This window comes from Rhinopithecus bieti, unplaced genomic scaffold (assembly GCF_001698545.2).
Source record: "Rhinopithecus bieti isolate Rb0 unplaced genomic scaffold, ASM169854v2 scaffold_2077, whole genome shotgun sequence".
Lineage (NCBI taxonomy): Eukaryota > Metazoa > Chordata > Mammalia > Primates > Cercopithecidae > Rhinopithecus > Rhinopithecus bieti.
In genome coordinates, this window is record NW_016803882.1 from 145,284 (window position 1) to 166,133 (window position 20,850).

General features: G+C 49.8%; 1 protein-coding gene across 1 annotated transcript; it reads right to left on the reverse strand.

The window, feature by feature from the left end:
- Window positions 1-3,421: 3,421 nt before the first annotated feature.
- On the reverse strand, window positions 3,422-20,805 carry DUSP4 (dual specificity phosphatase 4). Its single transcript, XM_017856996.1, has 4 exons — window positions 19,879-20,805; window positions 10,352-10,497; window positions 8,543-8,762; window positions 3,422-7,668 (listed from the first exon to the last, which is right to left on the reverse strand). Exons 1-4 carry the CDS (start codon window positions 20,309-20,311, stop codon window positions 7,283-7,285), a joined length of 1,185 nt encoding a protein of 394 aa, XP_017712485.1. The 5' UTR covers window positions 20,312-20,805; the 3' UTR covers window positions 3,422-7,282.
- Window positions 20,806-20,850: the final 45 nt, after the last annotated feature.

Sequence of the window (20,850 nt, forward strand, 5' to 3'; positions counted from 1 at the left end):
ATTGTTATATAGTGATAGTAATCGAAAGCATTATGGTTTGTGGGCTATTAAGCTAGAAGGGGATTGAATGTAAAGGAATGGAAGAGGAGAAACCTGTGTCGGACATTGCTGAATTGGCTTGTAAATCAGAATCTTGTGGGAATTTGTAGAGTCTCTAAGTCTTAGGTGGGCCTAGGAATGTTTAAGAATAATCTCCTGTGAAAATGCTAAGCTACTTTTATCACAATAGTAGTAAATGGACAATTCAAAAGGACATAAATTTCTCTCCCTCTACCGTGTGATTCCCTTCTGTTATTTTTTTTTTCAAAGCTTTCCTGAATATTTATTTCTCCAGGTGAATTCAAGATCATTTTGTCATGTTCCTCCCAAAATCTTTTTGCTCTTTTGATTGCGATCCCATTAACTGTATAGGTTAATTTATGGAGACATAATACTATTCAATACTGGGTATTCTTATCCTAGAATGCAGTTCAGATGCTCCTTGATTTATGATGGGATTACATCCTGATAAACCCATTGCAAATTGAAAATATTGTAAGTTGAAAATGCATTTAATACACCTAAGCCACCAAAAATCATAGTTTAGTTCAGCACACCTTAAATGTGCTCAGAAGACATATTAGCCTACAGCTGGGCAAAATCATCCAACAGAGCTGATTTTATAGCAAAGTGTTGACTATCTCATGTAATTTAAAGAGTACTGTACTGAAAGTGAAAGTCAGGATGCCTGTATGGGTAGTGTGGTGTAAATCCAAAATATTGGAGACAGGTCTCAGTCAATTTATAAAGTTTATTTTGCCAAGGTTAAGGATGTGCCCGTGACACAGCCTCAGGAGGTCCCGATGGTGGTTCTATACATTTTAGGGAGACATGAGACATCAATATATGTAAGGTGTACATTGGTTTCATCTGGAAAGGTGAGATGACCTAAAGTGGGGATGGGGGCTTCCAGGTCATAGGTAGATGAGAGACAAACAGTTGCATTCTTTTGAATTTCTGATAAGCCTTCCACTGAAAACACAATTTACAGGAATAGTCACTTAGGCCTTAGTCTCTTAGCGAAACAATATGGCAAAGGAAGCAATCAGCTAAGCATTTGTCTCACGGTGAGCAGAGAGGACTTTGAGTTCTGTCTGTCCTTTGTTCACAAGGGATTTCCTTGTGGCCTAGTGATTTTTGGGGTCCCAAGATTTATTAGGGAGTTCCATTTGGCTTAGTGATTTGGGGGTCCTGAGATTTATTTTCCTTTTTCAATGGTTTCTCCTGAATGCATATCACTTCTCCACCACCATAAAGTCAAACCCTGGTAAATTGGGGACCATCTGTATGTTCCGCTTTCTCCAAGTGTCTCTATGTGTCCCGTGGCAGAGCTACACCATGTCCATCGTATACATCCTATTTCTGTTAAGGTCTATCATAGGTATGTTTTGATTGCAAATGGGATTTTCTACCACTTCTAGTTAATTTTTAATTGATGTTTCCTATAGGACAGCTGTTTTTTATGTTTACTTTGTGATCAACCACTTACTGAATTACCTTATCTCTGATGGTTTCTCAGTTGATTCCCTTTTGTTTAACACACATCATGTGAAAATCATTTGACCTCCCACTTTCCAAATTGTGTACATCATTTCTCTCCCTTGCGAATTACACTGGCCAGTGCTTCCACAATGTTAAATTGTCATGATATGGTGGGAATGCATGTTCACTAATGCCTTTAGTTTCCAGCTTGGGAAACTCATACCAATGAAATCTGATACAAGGAATCCACAATCAGCACCAGGGGTACCATTGACATATGACACAACCTTTATCAGCTTACTTCTTCAACCTGGCCTTGATACATAGTGCTCATTTTCATGATCCCAGTGGAATAAGAGGTCAGTAAAATTTCTCCAGATTCTCTGAGACAGGCTGGACCTCCTCCCCAATGGGGAGGGGTGTTCCAGGAGTGGCCATTCCTTTTGCATTCTTCTATTATAACCAAGTACAGGATACAACGATGGCTCCTCGGTGGGAGAGGTCAATCTTAAAGGCCTAATGATGGCTTCTTGGTGGGAGAGGTCAATGTTAAAGGCCTAAGTGAAGACACATAGCAGAGGCTAAGAGGAAGTACTGTCTATCTCTCATCATTTACTTCTTCCTTGTCTCTCTGCTACTGGAGAACAGCGTGGCGAAATCAGGCTCTTAGGGATGAGTATCAGCCTTCTCCTCTCGCTTGCCTTGAAGAGTGTTCAGGGAGCAAAAAGGGGTTCATGCCAGGTGCGGTGGCAAGGCTGAGGCAGGAGGATGGCTTGGGTTTAGTTCAAGACCAGTCTGGGCAACACAGGGAGACCATGTCTCTTAAAAAAAAAAAAAAATACTGGGTGCGGTGCCTCATACCTATAATCCCAGCACTTTAGGAGGCCGAGATGAATGGATCACTTAAGGTCAGGAGTTTAAGACCAGCCTGGACAACATGGTGAAACCCCATTTCTACTAAAAATTAGCCAGGTGGAGGCCGGGCATGGTGGCTCATGCCTCTAATCCCAGCACTTTGGGAGGCCGAGGCGGGTAGATCACCTGAGGGCGGGAGTTCAAGACCAGCCTGACCAACATGGAGAAACCCTATTTCTACTAAAAATACAAAATTAGTGAGATATGGTGATGCATGACTGTAATCCCAGCTATTCTGGAGGCTGAGGCAGGAAAATCACTTGAACCGGGGATGTGGCGGTTGTGGTGAGTCGAGATCGTGCCATTGAACTCCAGTCTGGGCAACAAGAGTAAACTCCATCTCAAAAAGGCAAAAACCAAAAACAAAACATTAGCCAGGCAATAAAGGCATGTGCCTATAATCCTAGCTACTCAGGAGGCTGAGGCAGGAGAATTGCTTGAGCCTGGGAGGCAGATTGTGGTGAGTCGAGACTGTGCCACTGCACTCCAGTTTGGGTGACAGAGTGACACCCTATCTCAAAAAAAAAAAAAAAAAAAAATAGCCTGGTGTGATGGTGTGCACCCATAATACCAGCTACTTGGCAGGCTGAGGCAGGAGGATTGCTTGAGCCCAGGAGTTCAAGGTTGCAGTGAGCTACAATCGTGCCACTGCATTCCAGCCTGGGGGAGAGTGAGACCTTGTCTAAGAAAAAAAAAAAAAAGAAGAAGAAAAGGAAAGAGACACAGAGAGAAGGAAAGAGAAAGAAAGAGAGAGAGAGAGAGAGAGAGAGAGAGAGAGAGAGAGAGAGAAGGAAGAGAAAGGAAAAGAAGGGAAATGGGCTCCATAAAGAAAAAAAGAAAATAGAAAAGAGGGGAAACAAATGGACTCCATCTCCACTCTGCTGTTAAGTGGGCAAGGTTATTAATTGACCCAGTGGTTCTTTCCTCCCCTTCCAAGTCGTAACAGCAGAACAGTTTTCAAGGAAAGGTTAAACCAAGCCAGAAGTGGTTGAAAATGTATTTATTTTTTTCAAATGATCTTTTTCAAGCAATAAATAAAACCAGACATATTGACTTCTAAAAAACAAAACCAAACAAAAAAAATCCCCTAAACTATATACATCCTACAGAAATACAGGCATATCAAATGTAGAAATGACATCACTCTGAAAGACGGGGCTATTTACACAAGTTACAAGAATTGCATTGCTGCCTTTAAGAAGCCTCCTCCTTGAATAACTCATAAACTCTAAGGGAGACAGGGTACTGGTGGGGAAGTGGGGTTCAAAGAGGAGACATCCTCCATCTTTATTGATGGCCAAGACAGTCTCAAGGAAAAACATCAATACCCAAACACTGTAGAGTCCCTTAACAAGGATCCACAGATCAGCCGGCTTTCAAAACGCCTGGAAGGGTGCTCCACTCAGGAACTCCTGAGAGAAACCATCTTGTCCCTCAGCCAGGCTGGGACTGGCAGTGAGGCCATGCTGAGCCAGTGGCAAACCTGTGGCTGTGGTTTCCGTAAGACAATCTGGCTCTGTGCTGTCACACCCAGCCTCCAACAGCGCCTTGACATCCAGAAAGCATGGCAGTTTCCCAAGCTTGGATGTACAGGGACACCACCTGGGGAGCTACGAAACACACTGATGCCCGAGTCCCCCCTAGAATTGGTTGAACTGGTCTAGGAGAACCTGGCTATCAGAATTGTGAAAGTTCCCCAGGTAATTCCAACGTGGAACCATGGCTGTACTACAGGCTTGGTTGGTGGTCAATTCCCAATCCCCAGCCTCTTCCTGTCATGTTGGAGTCAACTATCCTATCTCCCTCTCTCCATCTTCCCAAGACTTAAAAACTTTTCTCATGGCTTCCCAAATTGGAAAACACTCTGAAATCCAGCATGGATGAGCAACCAAACAAAATGGCCTCGGGAGGGAATGATGGAGCTGGGACCTACCAGTCACCGGCTCACCTGCGCTTCAGCCTAATACTGCTCTGTGGGAAAACTTGGTCCATTTCCCCCAGGGTTCCTCCACACACACCCCTGGGCCAGACATTCTGGGAGGGAATGGGCAGCATTCCTCACTCTACAGAATACCCAGTGAACATCCTGTCTTTCATGGGTAATAGCAAAGTTGACAATCAATGAGTGTCAATGCTTTCCTGTCATTACAGAAACTTCCCGTCACCAGAATCCCTTCATGGGAGGGATGCATGCCTATTGAAACTCACTGACCTTTTGGACTTACCCTGGGGTGGTGTCTTCATCAGAGATATTGTAAGTCATCCAAAAGGCTTCTGATGAAAGAACAATTTTTTTAAAGTCCTTCTTTCCAATCAAGCCAATGTCCTATTTTATTTCTAAGTTTTGGGACTCTTGTTATCAAGTACAAAGAAAATGGCTTTTAAGTAGCTGTTTTGACATTGTGATAGGCAGCTTGAATTGGGAGGAAAGATGTCGCTGGAGCTAGTCCTGAGTTCCGACTGTCCCCATGGCAGGAATCCAGTCTGGGAAAGCAGGACAGTTCTGGCAAATGTGTGCTCGTTCTATAATAATGGAATCTATTCTGCAGGTTATCATCCCTCCCCGCCCAAGCATCCCCTCCGTCCTGTCTCTCTGCTGCTGGGACCCAGGACTTTTTCAGCTGCAGAACCCACTGGACTTCCAGGAATCAAGGAAAAAGTGGGAATGTCCAACAGTGTTGTCTTTAAATGGTTCCATTGTCCGGGAACCCAACCCCTCTATGCTTCACCCTGAACTGTTATTTCCAGAGGAAGCAGGGAGCCTCTGGCTCTTCTAAAAATTGCCCATGGGAGCTCTGGCCTCGCCCACAGGCAGAGCTTGGCAAAGTCAGGACGAATGATGCCATCACAGGTTCATGGTCCATGGAAGGGAAGGTAACTAACCTGGTCCTGTGTAGGATGCCAGATGATAAACAGCATCCCAACGTGACGGTAACATTGACGCTTGACATTATTTATGGGTGAGCAAGAATGTTCATTAGATGTAGACTCTCAAACGGCTAAAAAAAAAAAAAAAAAAAAAAAACCATGCTCTCACTTCTAGACAAGTTTGCAATAACCTCTAATCTGGCACTCCATAACAAGACTGTACCACAATACTACAAACAAAATAGCATGTAGCTTGTTCCCTCCTCCCTCCCCCGCAAACCCTCCCCACAGAAAATGTGTCTCCCTCCAAAGCCATTCCCCATATAGAAAGGCCGAACTAAGGATTCAAAATGGCACCCACGTGCCACGACAGATTCAAAATGGCGCCTGCGTGCCCATGATGCACGTCGCGGGAGCCAGTGGCCAGCCGGCTCAGCTGCAGTCGGCCCCGACCCCACCCTGGCGCTTTGGTTTCCAGTTTGGGAAATTCATACCAATGGAATCCAATATAAGCAATCCACAATCAGTTCACTGATGCTCTCTTGCCCTTCCACACTTCCAGGAGACCTGAAATGTGGTGTCCATTCCCCTCTTAACTCAAAAGAAGAATTTAGCCTGCTCCAGCATAGTGATTTGAGAAAATATTCACTTAACTAGGAATTTAAAGAACACAAGAAATTGTTGGTATATTTCACTTCAGGTAACTGCCCAAAAATTAAAACCTCCAATTTATGCAAAAAAGAAAAGATGGTGCTTCAATTTACAAAAGGATTCATTTCAGGGTTATCTCTAGTTGTCTGGTTTCCCCAATGGCTGGCCTTGCCAAATGATTTGCTGTAGGAAAATTTGAACTGCACCCAATTTTCCAGGAGCACCTTAGTGTAATATGGCATTGATCACAGACGACAGACAAGTCTTAGGCAGGTTTATGCGAAAAATGCTCCAATCACCCAGTGATCATTGGAGAGAAAAAAGCTTGACTTATTGTGGTCTAAAATTGCTTCAGTGGCCTAGCTGGTGCCCAGGAACCAGCTTCAAAAGCAATTCACATTGGTCATGATGACAAACGCCTGCAGTCCCAGCTACTCAGGAGGCTGAGATGGGAGAATCTCTTGAGCCCAAGAGTTTGAGACCAGCCTGGGCAACATAGTGAGATCCTGTCTCTCTCTTTTTTTTAAAAAAGGCAATTCAAACCTAATCCTTTCCTTTCTTCCTCCTCCCACCCACCCTGCCTGCTTCTCAGTGGCAATAAATGCAAGTTGCTCATCATGTTACCTTGCACCTATCTACAAGACACCACTTACTTCCTGCTTTGACATCTGCATGCTACTGCACTCAGCTGTTTGACATCAACATAAATATATTCTAAATCCACTGTCACTAGACTTCTTGTACTTACATTCTCTGAAGAAAGTCTTAATAAATATTTTATTATTAAGCGTAAATATTCACCTGTTGCTGACTGAGAAATGAAAACCACACCCTTGAAGATTTATTCTAAAAAACGAAATTCCTGTAACTACAACAACGACAACAAAGGGACAAGCACACAGAACCAGGCACTTCTGGGAAACTTGTCTTCCCATCCCTTTGCCCTCCCTTCCTCCCCCTTTAGTAAAGCTGGTTGGGCACGTTTGCGAGGATCTGTGGGTTTCATCACTTCAAGCCTTACTGCTTAAAAAAATGAGGTAAGAAATTTCTATCGGAAAAGTGAAACTGACAAATAAACCAAACCAAGGTCTTCCCTGGCTGCTGCGGCAGCCGTTATTGCTCTAAGTTGGAGTGTTCTGTTTGCTTTTAATATGTATTCGGAGTCCTTATTGCCATTCTGGCTGGCCTCGTCGTGGGCCAAGGAGAAATGATGGGGAAGGAGCTTGGTCGCCTGCTCCCAGCTGCTCAGTCCCAACTTTCTGCCCGCATGCGTCCCGTCCTACCCTTGCTGGGAGCCAGCTCTGGTTCTGGGGCCCCCAGGGCAGCTCTAACAGCTGGGGGAGGTGGTGATGGGGCTGTGCAGGTAGGGCAGGCTGCTGGGGGCCGAGTGCACGCCCACCGAGACCGGAAAGCTGAAGACGAACTGCGAGGTGGGGGTGGCGGGGGTCTTGCCCCGCTCCCGCAGGGGTCCCGAGGGGCTGGCGGCCTCCGCGGCACAGGACGTGGCCAGCACCTGGGACTCGAACTGCAGCAGCTGCCCCATGAAGCTGAAGTTGGGCGAGATGATGCTGCGGCGCTGCTTAACGAACTCGAAGGCCTCCTCCAGCCTCACCCGTTTCTTCATCATCAGGTAGGCCAGGCAGATGGTGGCTGAGCGCGAGATGCCGGCCTGGCAGTGCACCAGCACGCGCCCGCGGCAGTCCTTCACGGCATCTGGGGACAGGGTTCAACAGGTTAGTGCACGTTTCTGCAGACCCCGGCCCCGATCAGGGGCACTGGCCAGCACCTGAGGGTGGGGGGCTCTGAAGGAAGGACTAGCCATGCTAGACCAAGGACTTGGGAGGAAGAAAACCCATGTGGGAGAGTCTCTAGAATGCCCCCCCTTTCTGAGGTCTATTTTCTCGAATCACTATGCTGGAGCAGGTTAAATCCCATTATCCGTTCAAGGATTTCCATTTGCAGAAACAAAACAGTAGGGTCCAGGGTGGTGGCTCGCGCCTGTAATCCCAGCACTTTGGGAGGCCAAGGTGGGCAGATCACTTGAGCTCAGGAGTTCAAGACCAGCCTGGGCAATATGATGAAACTGTCTCTACAAAAATACAAAAATTAGCTGGGCGTGGTGGCACATTTGTAGTCCCAGCTACTCCAGAGGCGGAGGTAGGAGAATCACTTGCACCCGGGAGGCAGAGGCTGCAGTGAGCTGAGATGGCACCACTGCATTCCAGCCTGGGTGACAGGGCAAGGCTCTGTCTCAAAATAAATAAATAAATAGAAATAAAATAAAAACTGTGACTCAATGCTCCCTGTGTCTTCCTCCGCATCCAAAAACTCTTACCATCTAGGCACTGGAGCCACCCAAGGGGAAGGTGACTGGCTCTGCAAGCTAAGCCTGGGTGTAGGTCCATCTTCCCTCCGTCCCCCCAACCAAACATCCAACGTGCAAGCCTTCCTAGTGAGGAAGAGGGGGAACGGAGATCCTTGGATTCAGTGCCTCCCATGTCCACCCTCAACCCAGGCTTACAGGGGTTCCTTCTCATCGTTCCCACCAGCCCTTGGACCCAGGAACCTGAGAGCAGGGCCAGCCTACCGATGTACTCTATGGCTTCCATGAACCAGGAGCTGATGTCAGCCTTGTGATTATCTTCCACCGGGATGCACTTGTACTGATAGTGTCCTTCAAAGTGGTTTGGGCAGTCCGAGGAGACATTCAACAGAGCTGTGATGCCCAGGGTGTCCAGCATGTCTCTCCGGGCAGCATGGTAGGCACTGCCGAGGTAGAGGAAGGGAAGGATCTCCACAGGACCGCCCTGCACAGAAAGGGAAACAAACGCCCCCGAACGACATGAGGGTAAGGTGCCTGGCACAGGGAGTGGAGGCTTGTCTAAGAAGAGCTATCCTTTCCAGGCCCGGGGAGAATGCCTGCTAGCCTGGCCCTCCCAGGCTCCCCCTGTAGCTTCCTGGAGCTCCTGGAGGGGTGATGGGCCCAGTGGGACTTCCCCAGCCTTTGCTCTCTACTTGTGGGCAGGGAGACCAGGGCAGGAAAAGTCTTGTGGGACTCTTCTGCAGCCCACCTCCCCCATGGCAAAGAAGCGGCAGGACAATGCTGGCCTTACGGCACCATCTGTGACACTGAGTTTATATCTGCTAATCATCAAGCCACTTGCTGTGTGGTTTAGATACTTATTTGGTTGGATATGTATTCACTGGGCATATCAAAAACAGGTGTGCAGTGGCTCATGCCTGTAATCCCAGCACTTTAGGAGGCTGAGGTGGGAGGATCATGTGAGCCAGGAGTTCAAGACCAACATGGGCAACACAGTGAGACCTCATCTCTACAAAAAATGAACCTGGCATGACGGTGCACATCTGTAATCCCAGCTGCTTGGGAGGCTGAAATGGGAGGATCATTTGAGCCCAGGAGTCTGAAGCTGCAGTGAGCTATGATTGTGCCACAAGACTCAAGTCTAGGTAACAGAGTGAGACTCTGTCTCTAAAAATAAATAAATAAGCCGATGCCTTCTTGGCCACACAGACAAGAGAAAGGATCTTGGTAAAATGAGGCAACGGTGGCTTAAATTCAGCACATGAGATGTGCGCAGCAGAGTCCATCTAACTGAAAGGGCTGGAGGGTGGGCTTGTAAGAAACACAGTGGCTCAAACAGGTTTTCTTGGAGGGAGGGTGGGTGACCATCTGTGTCCATTTGGCTGATACATGGGGGCAACCTGTCTGTCGGGGACTGAGATGTATTTCATGGCCTGCTACTTCAAAGGAGGATGACCTCAGCTTCCCATACTGTAGGTCCCCCAGGGCTTCTGGAGGCCTCCTCACTTGTCCACACACCACGCCAGAGGTCAAGCCAGGGAGTCATGTCTTTAGAGTGTTTTCTTAGGAGGATATTTAGAGAGGGGAAGGGAAGATTTCCAAGGAGTAAATGGGCCCTACCAAACATCCCACCCCAATACTCAGGGTTCACCACATTCTCCCCAAATTGAGGTATAACATTCAAAGACTTAAAAAAAATCTCAGGATTGGATGTGGTGGCTCACCCCTGTGATCCCGACACTTTGGGAGGCCAAAGCAGGAGGATCACTTGAGGCCAGGAGTTCAAGACCAGCCTGGGCAACAAAGCAAGACTCCCCGTCTCTACCAAAAAACTTTTTAAATTAGCCAGGCATGGTAGCATCACCTATAGTCCCAGCTACCAGGGTGGATCCCTTGAGCCCAGGAGTTCGAGGCTGCAGTGAGCTATGATCACACCACTGCACTCCTGGTGACAGAGCAAGACTGTCTCAAAAGCAAAGACAAAAAACACCTTCGGAATTCTGAAAAGAAGGCATCCCTTGGCCCCTAGGCTGCCCCTGCCCCCCACTTCCAAGCCCTGCCCCCCGAGTCTACCTGGTCGTGTAGTGGGGTCCCGCAGGAGCTGCAGCCCAGGTCCAAGGGCTCTGTGGCACTGGGAGGAACCGGGGGTGGGATGGCTGCCAGGGCCTTGGTTTTAGAACAGAATTCTGGGTACTCGGAGGAAAACCTCTCATAACCACCTGTAAAGGAGAAAGCTCAGGTTAATGGGGTCACTAAGCCAGCAGAAGTCAGAATGAACTCAATCAACTCCTACAGACTCAGGCGGGCTGCTTGGAAAGGCAGAGGCTGGAGTGCACCCTATTGGCCACTGCGTGGCGCTGTGGACCTAGAGAATGGCCATGGAGCGGTTTCCAGAGATGCAGAGGACACACTCGCCAGGACTGCAGCAAAGCTGGAAGGATAAGCTTTATGGACAAGACCTGGGTTAGAGAGGAAGACATACAAAGGAAGACGTGCAGGGGATGTGCAGAAGGGACTCTGCGGAGTAGCTCCTCAGGGCAATGACAAAACAGAGAAGGGAAGGTCACGCTGGGATTCCAAGGACACTAAGCACCTGTAGAGCCACCTGCCACCCCCAATTCCAGCCCTTCCTCGGGGGAGGTTCTCCAATGTGAGAAAGAAGGAAAAAAAATGACCCTGGCACAGACTCTTCTGGATCTCAGTAAGGGAGCAGATGTCCATTCCACGTCCTCATGAACAGCTGTTCTGTCACCAAGAGGCCAGAACAAGAGAAAACGGGCTGAAATCTAAACAAATCCCTCATGCTACATGCAGGTTTGGGGCAAGGGAGGATTTCCTGACCTGAGAGTGGGTAAGCCCTGGAATGGTTATCTGTGGGGTCATCTTCCAGAGAAGGGAGATCTTTTAAATAAAAAAAGAAGAAGAAGATAAATGGCCAGCTGAGCTGGGATAGGGTGGGTGCTCCTATTCAGGAGGGGTGGAGGCGGGTGGGATTCAGGGAGAGGCCACAGGGAGGCCTTCCAAAAAGACAACCTTTCAAGCCCTATCTCTGGCTTTCTTGTGATCTCTGGGACTTCCTTTTGCGGCCAACTTCCAATTCACAGTGCTATCAATGTATGGCCCTGCTTTTATTTTTATTTTGCAGTTTCTGTAGGGCCAGAAACGGATTTGATTGATTCAGCAGGGCCTGTGCGTTGGAGAACCACCATTCCAACAGACCCATTCAACTGACTCCAATGACAAGTTGGCCAACGGCCCCTGATGTTGCTACCTTTGCGATCTTCATGACAGTGACATAGGACCTCTGTGCCCTAGGGCCATTCATAGAAATTTTCCAATGTGCAGACACGTGATGGTGAGTCAGTCACTTGCCCCAAATCCCAACCCTAAAGACTGCTTCCTACTGAGAGGAAGGAAACGGTTCTCTACCACATCATAAGGCTTATAGAAACAGGGTGTACATTTTTTCCTCTCTGACCGGAGGCTTCTCTCTTCCCCTCCTCTCCCTCCCTCAGGATATAAATGGATCTCTCTCTGGTCACAGGCCCTTGTTCCTGCTGAGTCACAGTGACCAGCCTCCCTGGATGGAAAACCTGCTGGCAGGGCTGGTACCGCCAGCCTCGGTCATGCTGGTGGCCTCAGCAGCCACCTCATCACAGAAGCACCCCCTCCCTCCCACCATAAACCCCTTTCCTTATTCGGCTGCCATCACTGCTGCCCAAAATGCAGTAATTAGAGAATGGGGAAAGAGGAAGGAAGTATCTGTCTGCAGCTGAAGTCCCTCAGGGGCCTCAGTGATGGGACACTTCGGTCCATGCTCCCTTTCGGAGAAAGTGGAAGGGAAACCCATTCATTAACAGTGGTTTAGCACTTGTATCCCAAGCCATCACTTGTTACTCTATATACTTCTCTAGGATTTGCAAAAATTCTAACTACATGATCCTTTTGTGTCTATTACATAATCCGAGCTATTAAAACACATTTTTAAACGACATGTTAGACACAGGTGGTGTCCTGCAAAAACTCACCACCAAGACAGACAAGCTGTCGCCTGCACTTGAAAGTGAATGGTTGGGTGGCCCAGGAGTGCCAGGGCAGGCCACGTGGTCACAGAGCAGAGCGGCCTTCAGGGCTGGAGAAGCAGGAAGAGCCCAGAGCAGCTGAGAGGATGTTGTCCCCATTGCTGAGGGTATGGAACAGGGGACTGGAGTGAAGTTCTGGAAAGGGCACAGGCTCTGCTATGAGGTTGCACCCCACTCGGAGCATTTATCAGCTGTGCAGCCCGGGCCTCCTGAACCTCTCAGAGCCTCTTCCTTGTCTGTAAGAGGTGATGAAAGTCCCCTGCACAGAGGCCTTTGAGGACTGGTTCCAACAGCCAGGGTCTGTGCCTTGCATCAGGGAGACAGATTAGGAAGTTTTCCCTTCTCGGTGCCTACATGGAGGGGTGCCCTTGGGTACCCTCAGCAGAGATCCTCAAAGGCCAAAGAGGAACCAGGGGACGGGGTAATGCTGGTAAGGTACTGCACATTTGACAGCCTGCTCTCCCAGAAACCTGTCTCCTGGTTTCGGGAGACCTCCAGACCTCATAGTGAAGAAAGAGGAAAGGGTTCCATCTTCTCTCCCAGGCATGGCCATTGCTGCCACTCAGCAGAACCCTTGTCAGGGACCTGGAGCCAGCTGCTGGCCACGGAGTGGTGTGGGAGGCAGGGAGTGCCCACGTGACCCATTAGGTGGGAAACAGGTTAGATCTGGCCTGAGGGGGCCGTTTGACATCTCCCCCAGGCTGATCACAACTGTCTGGGAAAGGCACCATTAGAAGGCAGCAGAAAATGATTACGGGAAAGTCAGTTTCCTCTGGGGGAGTTTTAAAGAACAAGCAAAAAGGAACAAGGTGAAGAAGCAAATTCACTCAAGGGGCAGGAGCACTGGAAGGTTCTCGTCCCTGACAATGGTCGCCAGCTTTTGGGGTCTGTGGCTGGTTGTCACAAGATGCTACACTAAAGGGAGTTCCTTCTGGTGGGCCCTGGGCTGCACTCAGGCCAGCACTCATGGGTGAGAACGATATGCTCTGGGTTGGTGGAGCCCTGAGGACACAGTGAAGGTGATGCGGGAGGATGCATGCAAGTTAGCATTTATCCATCGGTGGAAGAAGCTGCTCAAGTCCACCTCCCACAGGGCCAAGACCCAGTAAGTCATCTCTGGGTGTCAATCTGTGCCATCTCTGCCTTCCATCCCTTCCTGGTGGGCCCTTCTCCAGGGGGCAGTGCCTGCAGGTTTCATCAAGTGAAGACAGACTTTTCATGTAAAGACAGAACTGATCGAAATAGGGAACTGCTGATATTTCACCAAACTCTGCTTCTATTCATTGCTTTCCTAATCCAGGCTGTCATTAAGGAGTCATGAACCACATTTTTAAAACTGAATACAATAGAATAGGAATTAGGAGGATGTATTACCCTTAAAGAGGATATCATTTCATGGAACATTTTTTCAGATGTGCATGTATCCCTCTCCTGGGTCATGATATAAATTAAAATGCGTTTCTTACTGTGGGCGGGGTCAAAAAAAGATTATTCTAAGGCTACTTCCACTTAGTCCCTCCTATCCATCCCCAAATCCATGCAAGTACCATAGCCACAGCTCTTTTAAGAGCTAGATTTAGACCACCAAGTTTTATCCCAAAAAAATCATGACAGTGAAAGCTTATTTTCATTGTCTACAAAGGGGCAGGGCTCCATCCCGTGCCCCTAGCAGGTGTGCAAGGAGAAGTGGAGACAGATCCAGGTGTAAGTCCAACTTGAGTTGTGGAACTTGGACAAGTATGTTCCCTCCTCAACTCTGTTTTTTCCCACTCTCAAATGTAAAAATTTATTATTATAATGACCTTTAAGTTCTAGTATCCTGTACTTCTAAATATCCAGGATCTACTTATTTGCGGGTCAGTTTTGCCAGCTCTGAAGCAGCAGGTGCCTAAATTCTGCATTTCTATCTTCTGAGTAATTTCATTATCAGATGTGCCATTCTGAATGAATGAATTCTGTTTTTCCTATGTCCTTTGAAGGTATGAAATGAATGTATTGAACGTATCTGTGTCCTACTGAATGTAATTCCATAACAGGTTTCTTACTAATTTCAACCTGTTTTTCCCATGTTCTTATTCAAGAATATATTTTCTATTCCTAAATCTCTCATTTTATCACCTTTATTTTATAATTTTAAAGTCTGGAAGAAAAAAAGAGTGTGATTTTCATCAGACTTACTTGAAGAATAACTCCATCTACATTTCAACTCCGCCGTGCCTCCTCCTCCTCACATCCTCATACAGGAAGGCAATTTTCAAAGTTTAGTGGAAATGAAGACCCCTCATCAGAATCTGTCCCCGCACTCCCCATCCCTTGCAGGAGTAGGAGATAATGTATGTAAAACTACTTTAAAAAGGGCAGATTGATGTAGCTCTGATAATATCACCATAATAGCACTGTTAATGGGATTTGTGATGGGGAAGACTGTCCTTTGGTGATGACTACAGTCATGGATCTTTTTTTTCCCCAGACAGGGTCTGTCACTGTCACTCAATCGCCCAGGCTGCAGTGCAGTGGCACGATCATGGCTCACTGTAGCCTTTACTTCCCTGGGCTCAAGCAATCTCCTTGCTTCAGCCTTCTGAGTAGCTCAAGACTATAGGCACATGCCACCTCACCCGGCTAATTTTCATATTTTTTGTAGAGACCAAGTTTGCCACGTTGCCCTGGCCTTAAGTGATCTGCCTGCCTCTGTCTCTCAAAGTGCTAGTCTTGCAGGCGTGAGCCACCATGCCCGGCCTTGATCATGGATCTTAACGTGGCTGCCACTTTTTCCCCATTACGCCCCCAACACTCAGAATAGTGCCAGATCCCAGACAGGGCTCATGGCCTTGCTCTTGCCAGAAAAGTCATGCTCTTGCAAGAAAGTCTGGGGTTGTTTGAAGGCCATTTGCCTTTGGGAACTCTCCTTTAGGTGAGTGTTGACTTAGTAAGCACCGATGTAAATGTTGAGCTGTATTTAAAATCCAACTAAGTGAACTTCTCACCTTGAGACTCTGAACACAGACACCTGGACCTTCCTGCCAGCTGGCTGACACCTAACGCCATGCTGGGGGCTCGAACTGGTTTGCAGTCTCTCCCAGTCCTCCTGGGCGATCCTGCTATATTCAGCAAACTGCCTTCTGTTGGAGTGAACTTTTCTTCCCGTCGTGCTTCCTCTTTGTTAGCTGGGAACTGCCTCCCGGTAAGGAAATCTGCTATCTGGTTTCAGATGTTCTGATTTTTTTTCAAGTAATTTCTTGGTTCAGTAAAGTGGCCACCTTTTCTCTCTCCCTGTTTTTCTGAGCAGCCCATTTTTGTGGGTGGAGCCCACCTCTCCAATAAGCATCTAGGATAAGCCCAAGGAAATTGTGATGGTCTAAAGGGTCAAATTTCACTTTCAATTTTCACCTACATCTGTCTTTAGTTACTTTTGTTAGTTGGAGACATCCAATGTAAATGACGCTGCCCAAGGAAGTGAGTTTGCTTCATTGTAATGATTTAACGAATTACAATCTGGGTTAAAAATTACCCGCAAGGCCTAGCACTTATACTTCCAATCCTTGGCTGTCATGGGCATTGTATTACATTTGCAAGCAGAAAAGCTACCGTATTTACAACCAGAAAGGCTATTATATTTGGAAGCAGAAAAGCTAGTCACTTTCCCTTTAGGTAGAAAAGGTATGTGATATTGACATCCCCCAGAGCTGTGCTGTTTGATGCCACTGCCCTCCTGGGGAACTGAAGACAGAGATAGCAATGGTGGGGGTAGACAGAGAAAAAACGGAAAAATGTCACCAGAGTTTCCAGAGCTGTTAAGTGTGCCCCTCTTCCCCCACATTCATCATTGGCCTTAGTGACTGTTTTCTACAGAAAGGGTAATATCAGGGACTGTATGGTCAGGCCCTGGGCTACTGGAGGCTATCGGGTACTATAGGGTGAGTGGAAGGAGAAACTGAAATATCTAGATGATCTTCCCCATTTCTCAGACAGCTCCAGGACAGCTTTCAAATAAGAACTGACAAAGGCTGAGGGAAGTTTTGGGTAGGTGGAAAGGAAGGCAATGTTTTGATACCTGAAATCTTTTTGCATAACAGACTGTTTTGTTATTTGGAGTTATTAAAGGCAAAGAATAGGGCAAGAAAAAGCTCTTTTGTCCTTCTCTAATGACCAGGGGAGTCTCAAACTCTAATCCAAGGATTTATGAATGAGAGAGAAAGGGATTTCAAGAAGTGTATTGTGATAAAATCTGAAAAACTAAAATTTCCAAACTGACCCTAAAAATGCCTTACAGGATTTTAAATTAAATGAGTTTTAAAAGTTACCCCACTGGAAATCCTTTACTAGCAAAGATAGAAAACATTAGATTTTTCATTATTGCTTTTAGCAAAAGTCGGGTAATCAAGGAAATGTTGAGGCTAGGCTGTACTTTATTGATATTAAGCGAAGTTTACCTCCTGCCACCTGCATGGAGTAACCAATTCAACGTGAAGTAACCCCTCAACGTGGCAGAAATAGAAAAACTGAATTTTAAAATACAATTAATTAGGACAATTAGATAGCTTTGGCTGGGAATGCTACTATCACTTCTGAAAATATTCTGTTGCTTTTACTGCTTCCCCTAACCCCTCCAAGAATGGCAGACACCAACCCTCAGGCCTTCCACTGGCTTCCTGTCCTGCTCTACAGACATGCACAGGCACACATGAAATGAGACATACATAAATTCCCTCACTGGAAAATAAAATGAACAACTCCAGTAGGAAACAAATTCTCCAACCCTTCATCAATTAAGGCATTTACCAAAGATAATCTAAGGAGCTTTTTCTTCCTTTGCTTCTCAAAATTCCTCTTTAGGTCTCTGCCCCAGAGCCCCCTCCCGGGAAACCACATTTGATCCACTGCACTGGCTTCCAGGTCTGGAGACCTGGGAGACACCTTGATTTCCTTCCCAGCCCCTTCCCGCAGAGCTGTGGGAGCAGATACTGACTTTTTCCTTCTGACCTCTCTAGGGATGCTTTCCATTAGCGGGCAAACAGGAAGAAGAGGAACTGGGTTAAAGATGGCCTCTGCTGAACACATATGTCAAAATCAGCTAAGCTAAACCGAATAGGGCCTAATTAACCTCAAAGATGTTCATCACCACTACAGAGCAAGCTGGAAGATTCCCCCACCTCTCAATTTTAAGTGCTTGCTTCCAAGGGCAGGCTCCCTTTGCTTGTGAAGTAGAAGCTGAACTTCTGGTTACAGGGGGCAGGGGAGGAGGCGCTATTCCAGAAGAGACCGAAGCTAATCTGTGGCCCAGGCCTGCACACCTCCATCTGCTAGGATGTCCACCTGGAGATGCAGAAGATGATCCTCCCTGCCCGCATCGGGACCGACTATGAGAGGCAGTGCAGGCTCCAGGAGGAAACAGCCCTTTAAAATACTTCTCTTCCGTTGGCCACGCACCTCACCACACACCGGACGGCTGTCATTTTACCTATGACAGGCCTAAGAGGCCTATCCTACCCAGTCACTAGCCTCGCCCAGAATCTCCAGGGCTCTGGAATCCGTCTGGCTGAGGAAACGGAGGAAGTTGGGGAGGGGGACTCTCAACGGGATTCACGAGGGACCGGGAAATGCCGCGCGCCCTGGGAATAAACCTTAAAAAAATAATCCCTCTTTACCCGGGAGCGGGGCCTAAGTGGCTGCAACCCCGGAAGCCCAAGGGACGAGGTCCCGGAGATGCCGTTCTAAGGCGGTCCCCTCGGGATTTCTTCCAGGAAGGAAACCAAAACACAACAAAACAAACCCAGACTCCACGTGGGGCTGGAGCCCAGCCCCAGCCCTCCTGTGTTCTCGCGGGTCCTGGGTTTGGAGGCCAGGGAAGGAAGGCGCGCCCGCGCTCTCCATCGGGGGGACTCGAGGGCAGCGCCGTGCAGGGAACATCCCGGCCAGCCCTGACCACTCGAGGGGACTTGCGTCCCAGAGGAATTGCCCTCATCTCTCCCTCCGGCGCCGACAAGCTCAAACAATGGCGCAGACGCCCACCCTGGTGGCCTAATCAGGACCTGGCCCCGCTCAGCGGTCAGGCCTTCCGGGACAAGCCCCTTCCTGGCACTTTCTCTTGGAGCGCTTTGGGGAGAAGGGAGAGGGACTGGGTGCAATTGGAGGGGCAAAAGACGGCCCCCGCGGAAAAAGAAAGAAAAATCAGCAAAATCGCCTTAGTAGTTCAACCAAAGGTCACCAGCAGCCTTTCCCCAGCAGCTGACAGGTCAAACGGGCAGGAAACAACTGCGGAGAACAAAGCCCCCCGCTGTTCGGCAGGGGCGAACCCGGCTCCTCAGCACTGAGCAATTTTGTTGTGTTTTTTGGAGGGGAGAGGTTTCCGCCCCCCTCCAGCTCCCTTCCTCCCTGGTGGACAGGTCGGAAGAGGAGCGGAAAGGAAAGGAGGGAGGCGGCGAAGGCGCCTGCAGGGGGAGGAGCGGCTCTTTGATGGGTTGTGGGGGGGTCCGAAATGCCTCCCGGGCTCGGAAGCGCAGACCCTACCCGCACGAAAGAATGCGTGGAATGCGGCAGCGGGAGGCGGGGGGCGCAGCGCGGCAGGGAGCGCCCGCACCCCACGCGCCCTGCCCGCTCCCTAGCCCGAGGGCCGCGGACCCACCCGGCCCTGCAGGTGTGGCGGGTCCCCGGTCCCTTCAGGGACTCGGACGGCACGCGATTTTTCCGGGATGTCTGACTACAAATGTGACAAGGCAGCCCCGCCGTCAAGAGTTTCGCCAGGGCTCGCTAAAATCCGGCACGCGCCGCCATCAGATAGTAGAAAATCCGAGCTGAACAAAAGGTGGTCATTCTCCGCTGCCCGGATTTGCAGGAGCTAGAGGACCGGTTCCGCCCGGCGTCCCCCAGATACCCAGTCCTCCAGCCTCCCGCTCCTAGAGCCTGGATCTAGCCCGGGACGGGAATTGGCCATCTTCCAAGCTGAGCTCTGAGTTGGGCAGCGGGAACGCAGATACAGATCGCTCTATACAGTGTGTGCAACCCAATCTCCTTTCTGCATTTGCCAGGGTCTTGTTTTCAGTGAAACTGGCAGGGCCAATTGTACCTCGGCGCCCACCCCTCTTCACCCTTTTCCCCACCTCTTTTGATTCTCCAGGTCCGGCTCAGTGCAGGGCCCTGGCAAGCCAAATCAACAGGCCCATCTTGTCCCCACGCGCCCCGTGGTACTTGGGAACTATTCCCGAGACTCAAGATGGGCCGCGCAGAGTCGCCGCTTCATCCTCGAGGCCAGGACCGTTAGTGTCAATAAACGGGGCCTCGCTAGGACGGTGCGGAACTGCAGGTGAGCGGGGAAACCCGTCCGCACTGTCCCTGAGAACTTGAAGCTCTCACTTGCACAGAAACCTTGCAAACCCGTACACACCGACACACAAAAGGGCGCGCGGGGATCCCCGCAACCACGAATCACGCCGGGGACTCCCTCCCGTGCCAATAAGGTGCAGGCCGCCAAGACCCCCTCCATCTCCCCTCCAGCTAGCGCCCAGAGCCCGCGTTTACCTTTGAGCAGGCAGATGTCAGTGCGCTCGGCGTTGCGGCGCAGTGCCTGCACCACCAGCGACACGGTGCTGTCCTCACGGAGGCTCTCGGCGCGCGGGCTGCGCTCGTCGTAGACGATGACCGCCGAGTAGAGGCCGGAGCGCAAGCGGGCACGCACCTCCTCCTCCGCGGGCAGAATCTGCTCCAGGCTCACGGAGCCCTTAGCTCGCCGCCGCACGATGGTGTTGCAGCGCACGTTGACCGAGCCTCGGATGTAGCCCGCGCTGTGCGCCAGGAACGGTCTGCAGTCCAACAGCAGGCACTTGCCGCCGCTCGGCAGCCCCAGGGCGCCGTGGCTGCCGCTGCCGCCCGCGCCGCCGCCGTTCTCGTCCCGGTTCATCAGCCGTTTGAGCACGCTGCAGTCCATCTCCCGCAGCTCCTCCATCGTCACCATGGTCGCCGGGAACCGAGGCAGCTGGGCGCGGGGGGAAGAAAAGGGCACCCGGGCCGCCTAGGCTGCAGGAAGAGGCGGGCGAGAGCTAAGAAGGGACGCCCGCAGAAGTGACCCCAAACTTGGTCCTCAGGGGCTCCCGCGGGCGAGCCTCTTCTCCCCTGTCCCTTTCCTCCTGCAGCCTCGCGGTCACATAGCAGTTGGAGCGGCCTGGGTGCCCAGCCGGGCGGCGCGCAGCGCGGAGGGGAAGGCGGCGGTGGAGGAGAGTGTGTTTACGGGAGAGGACCGCGGACTCTCTTCGGCGGCTGCCTCCCGTGTATTTTTGCCGGTCGCGCGGCTCCTGTCGCCACCAGCGCAGGCGCTGCCGCTCCCCACGCTCCCCCGGCGCTCCGCGCAGTACCCCAGCCAGAGTTTCCTCCTCGGCTTAGAGATTTATTAATGCTCCTCCGCGCTCCCGGGGGAGGGGGCGCTAGGTACTACCCCGCCAGGCCCCGCCCCGTTCCATTCCGGGCCCCGCGCCCTCGCCCGCCCCCCGCGCTGAT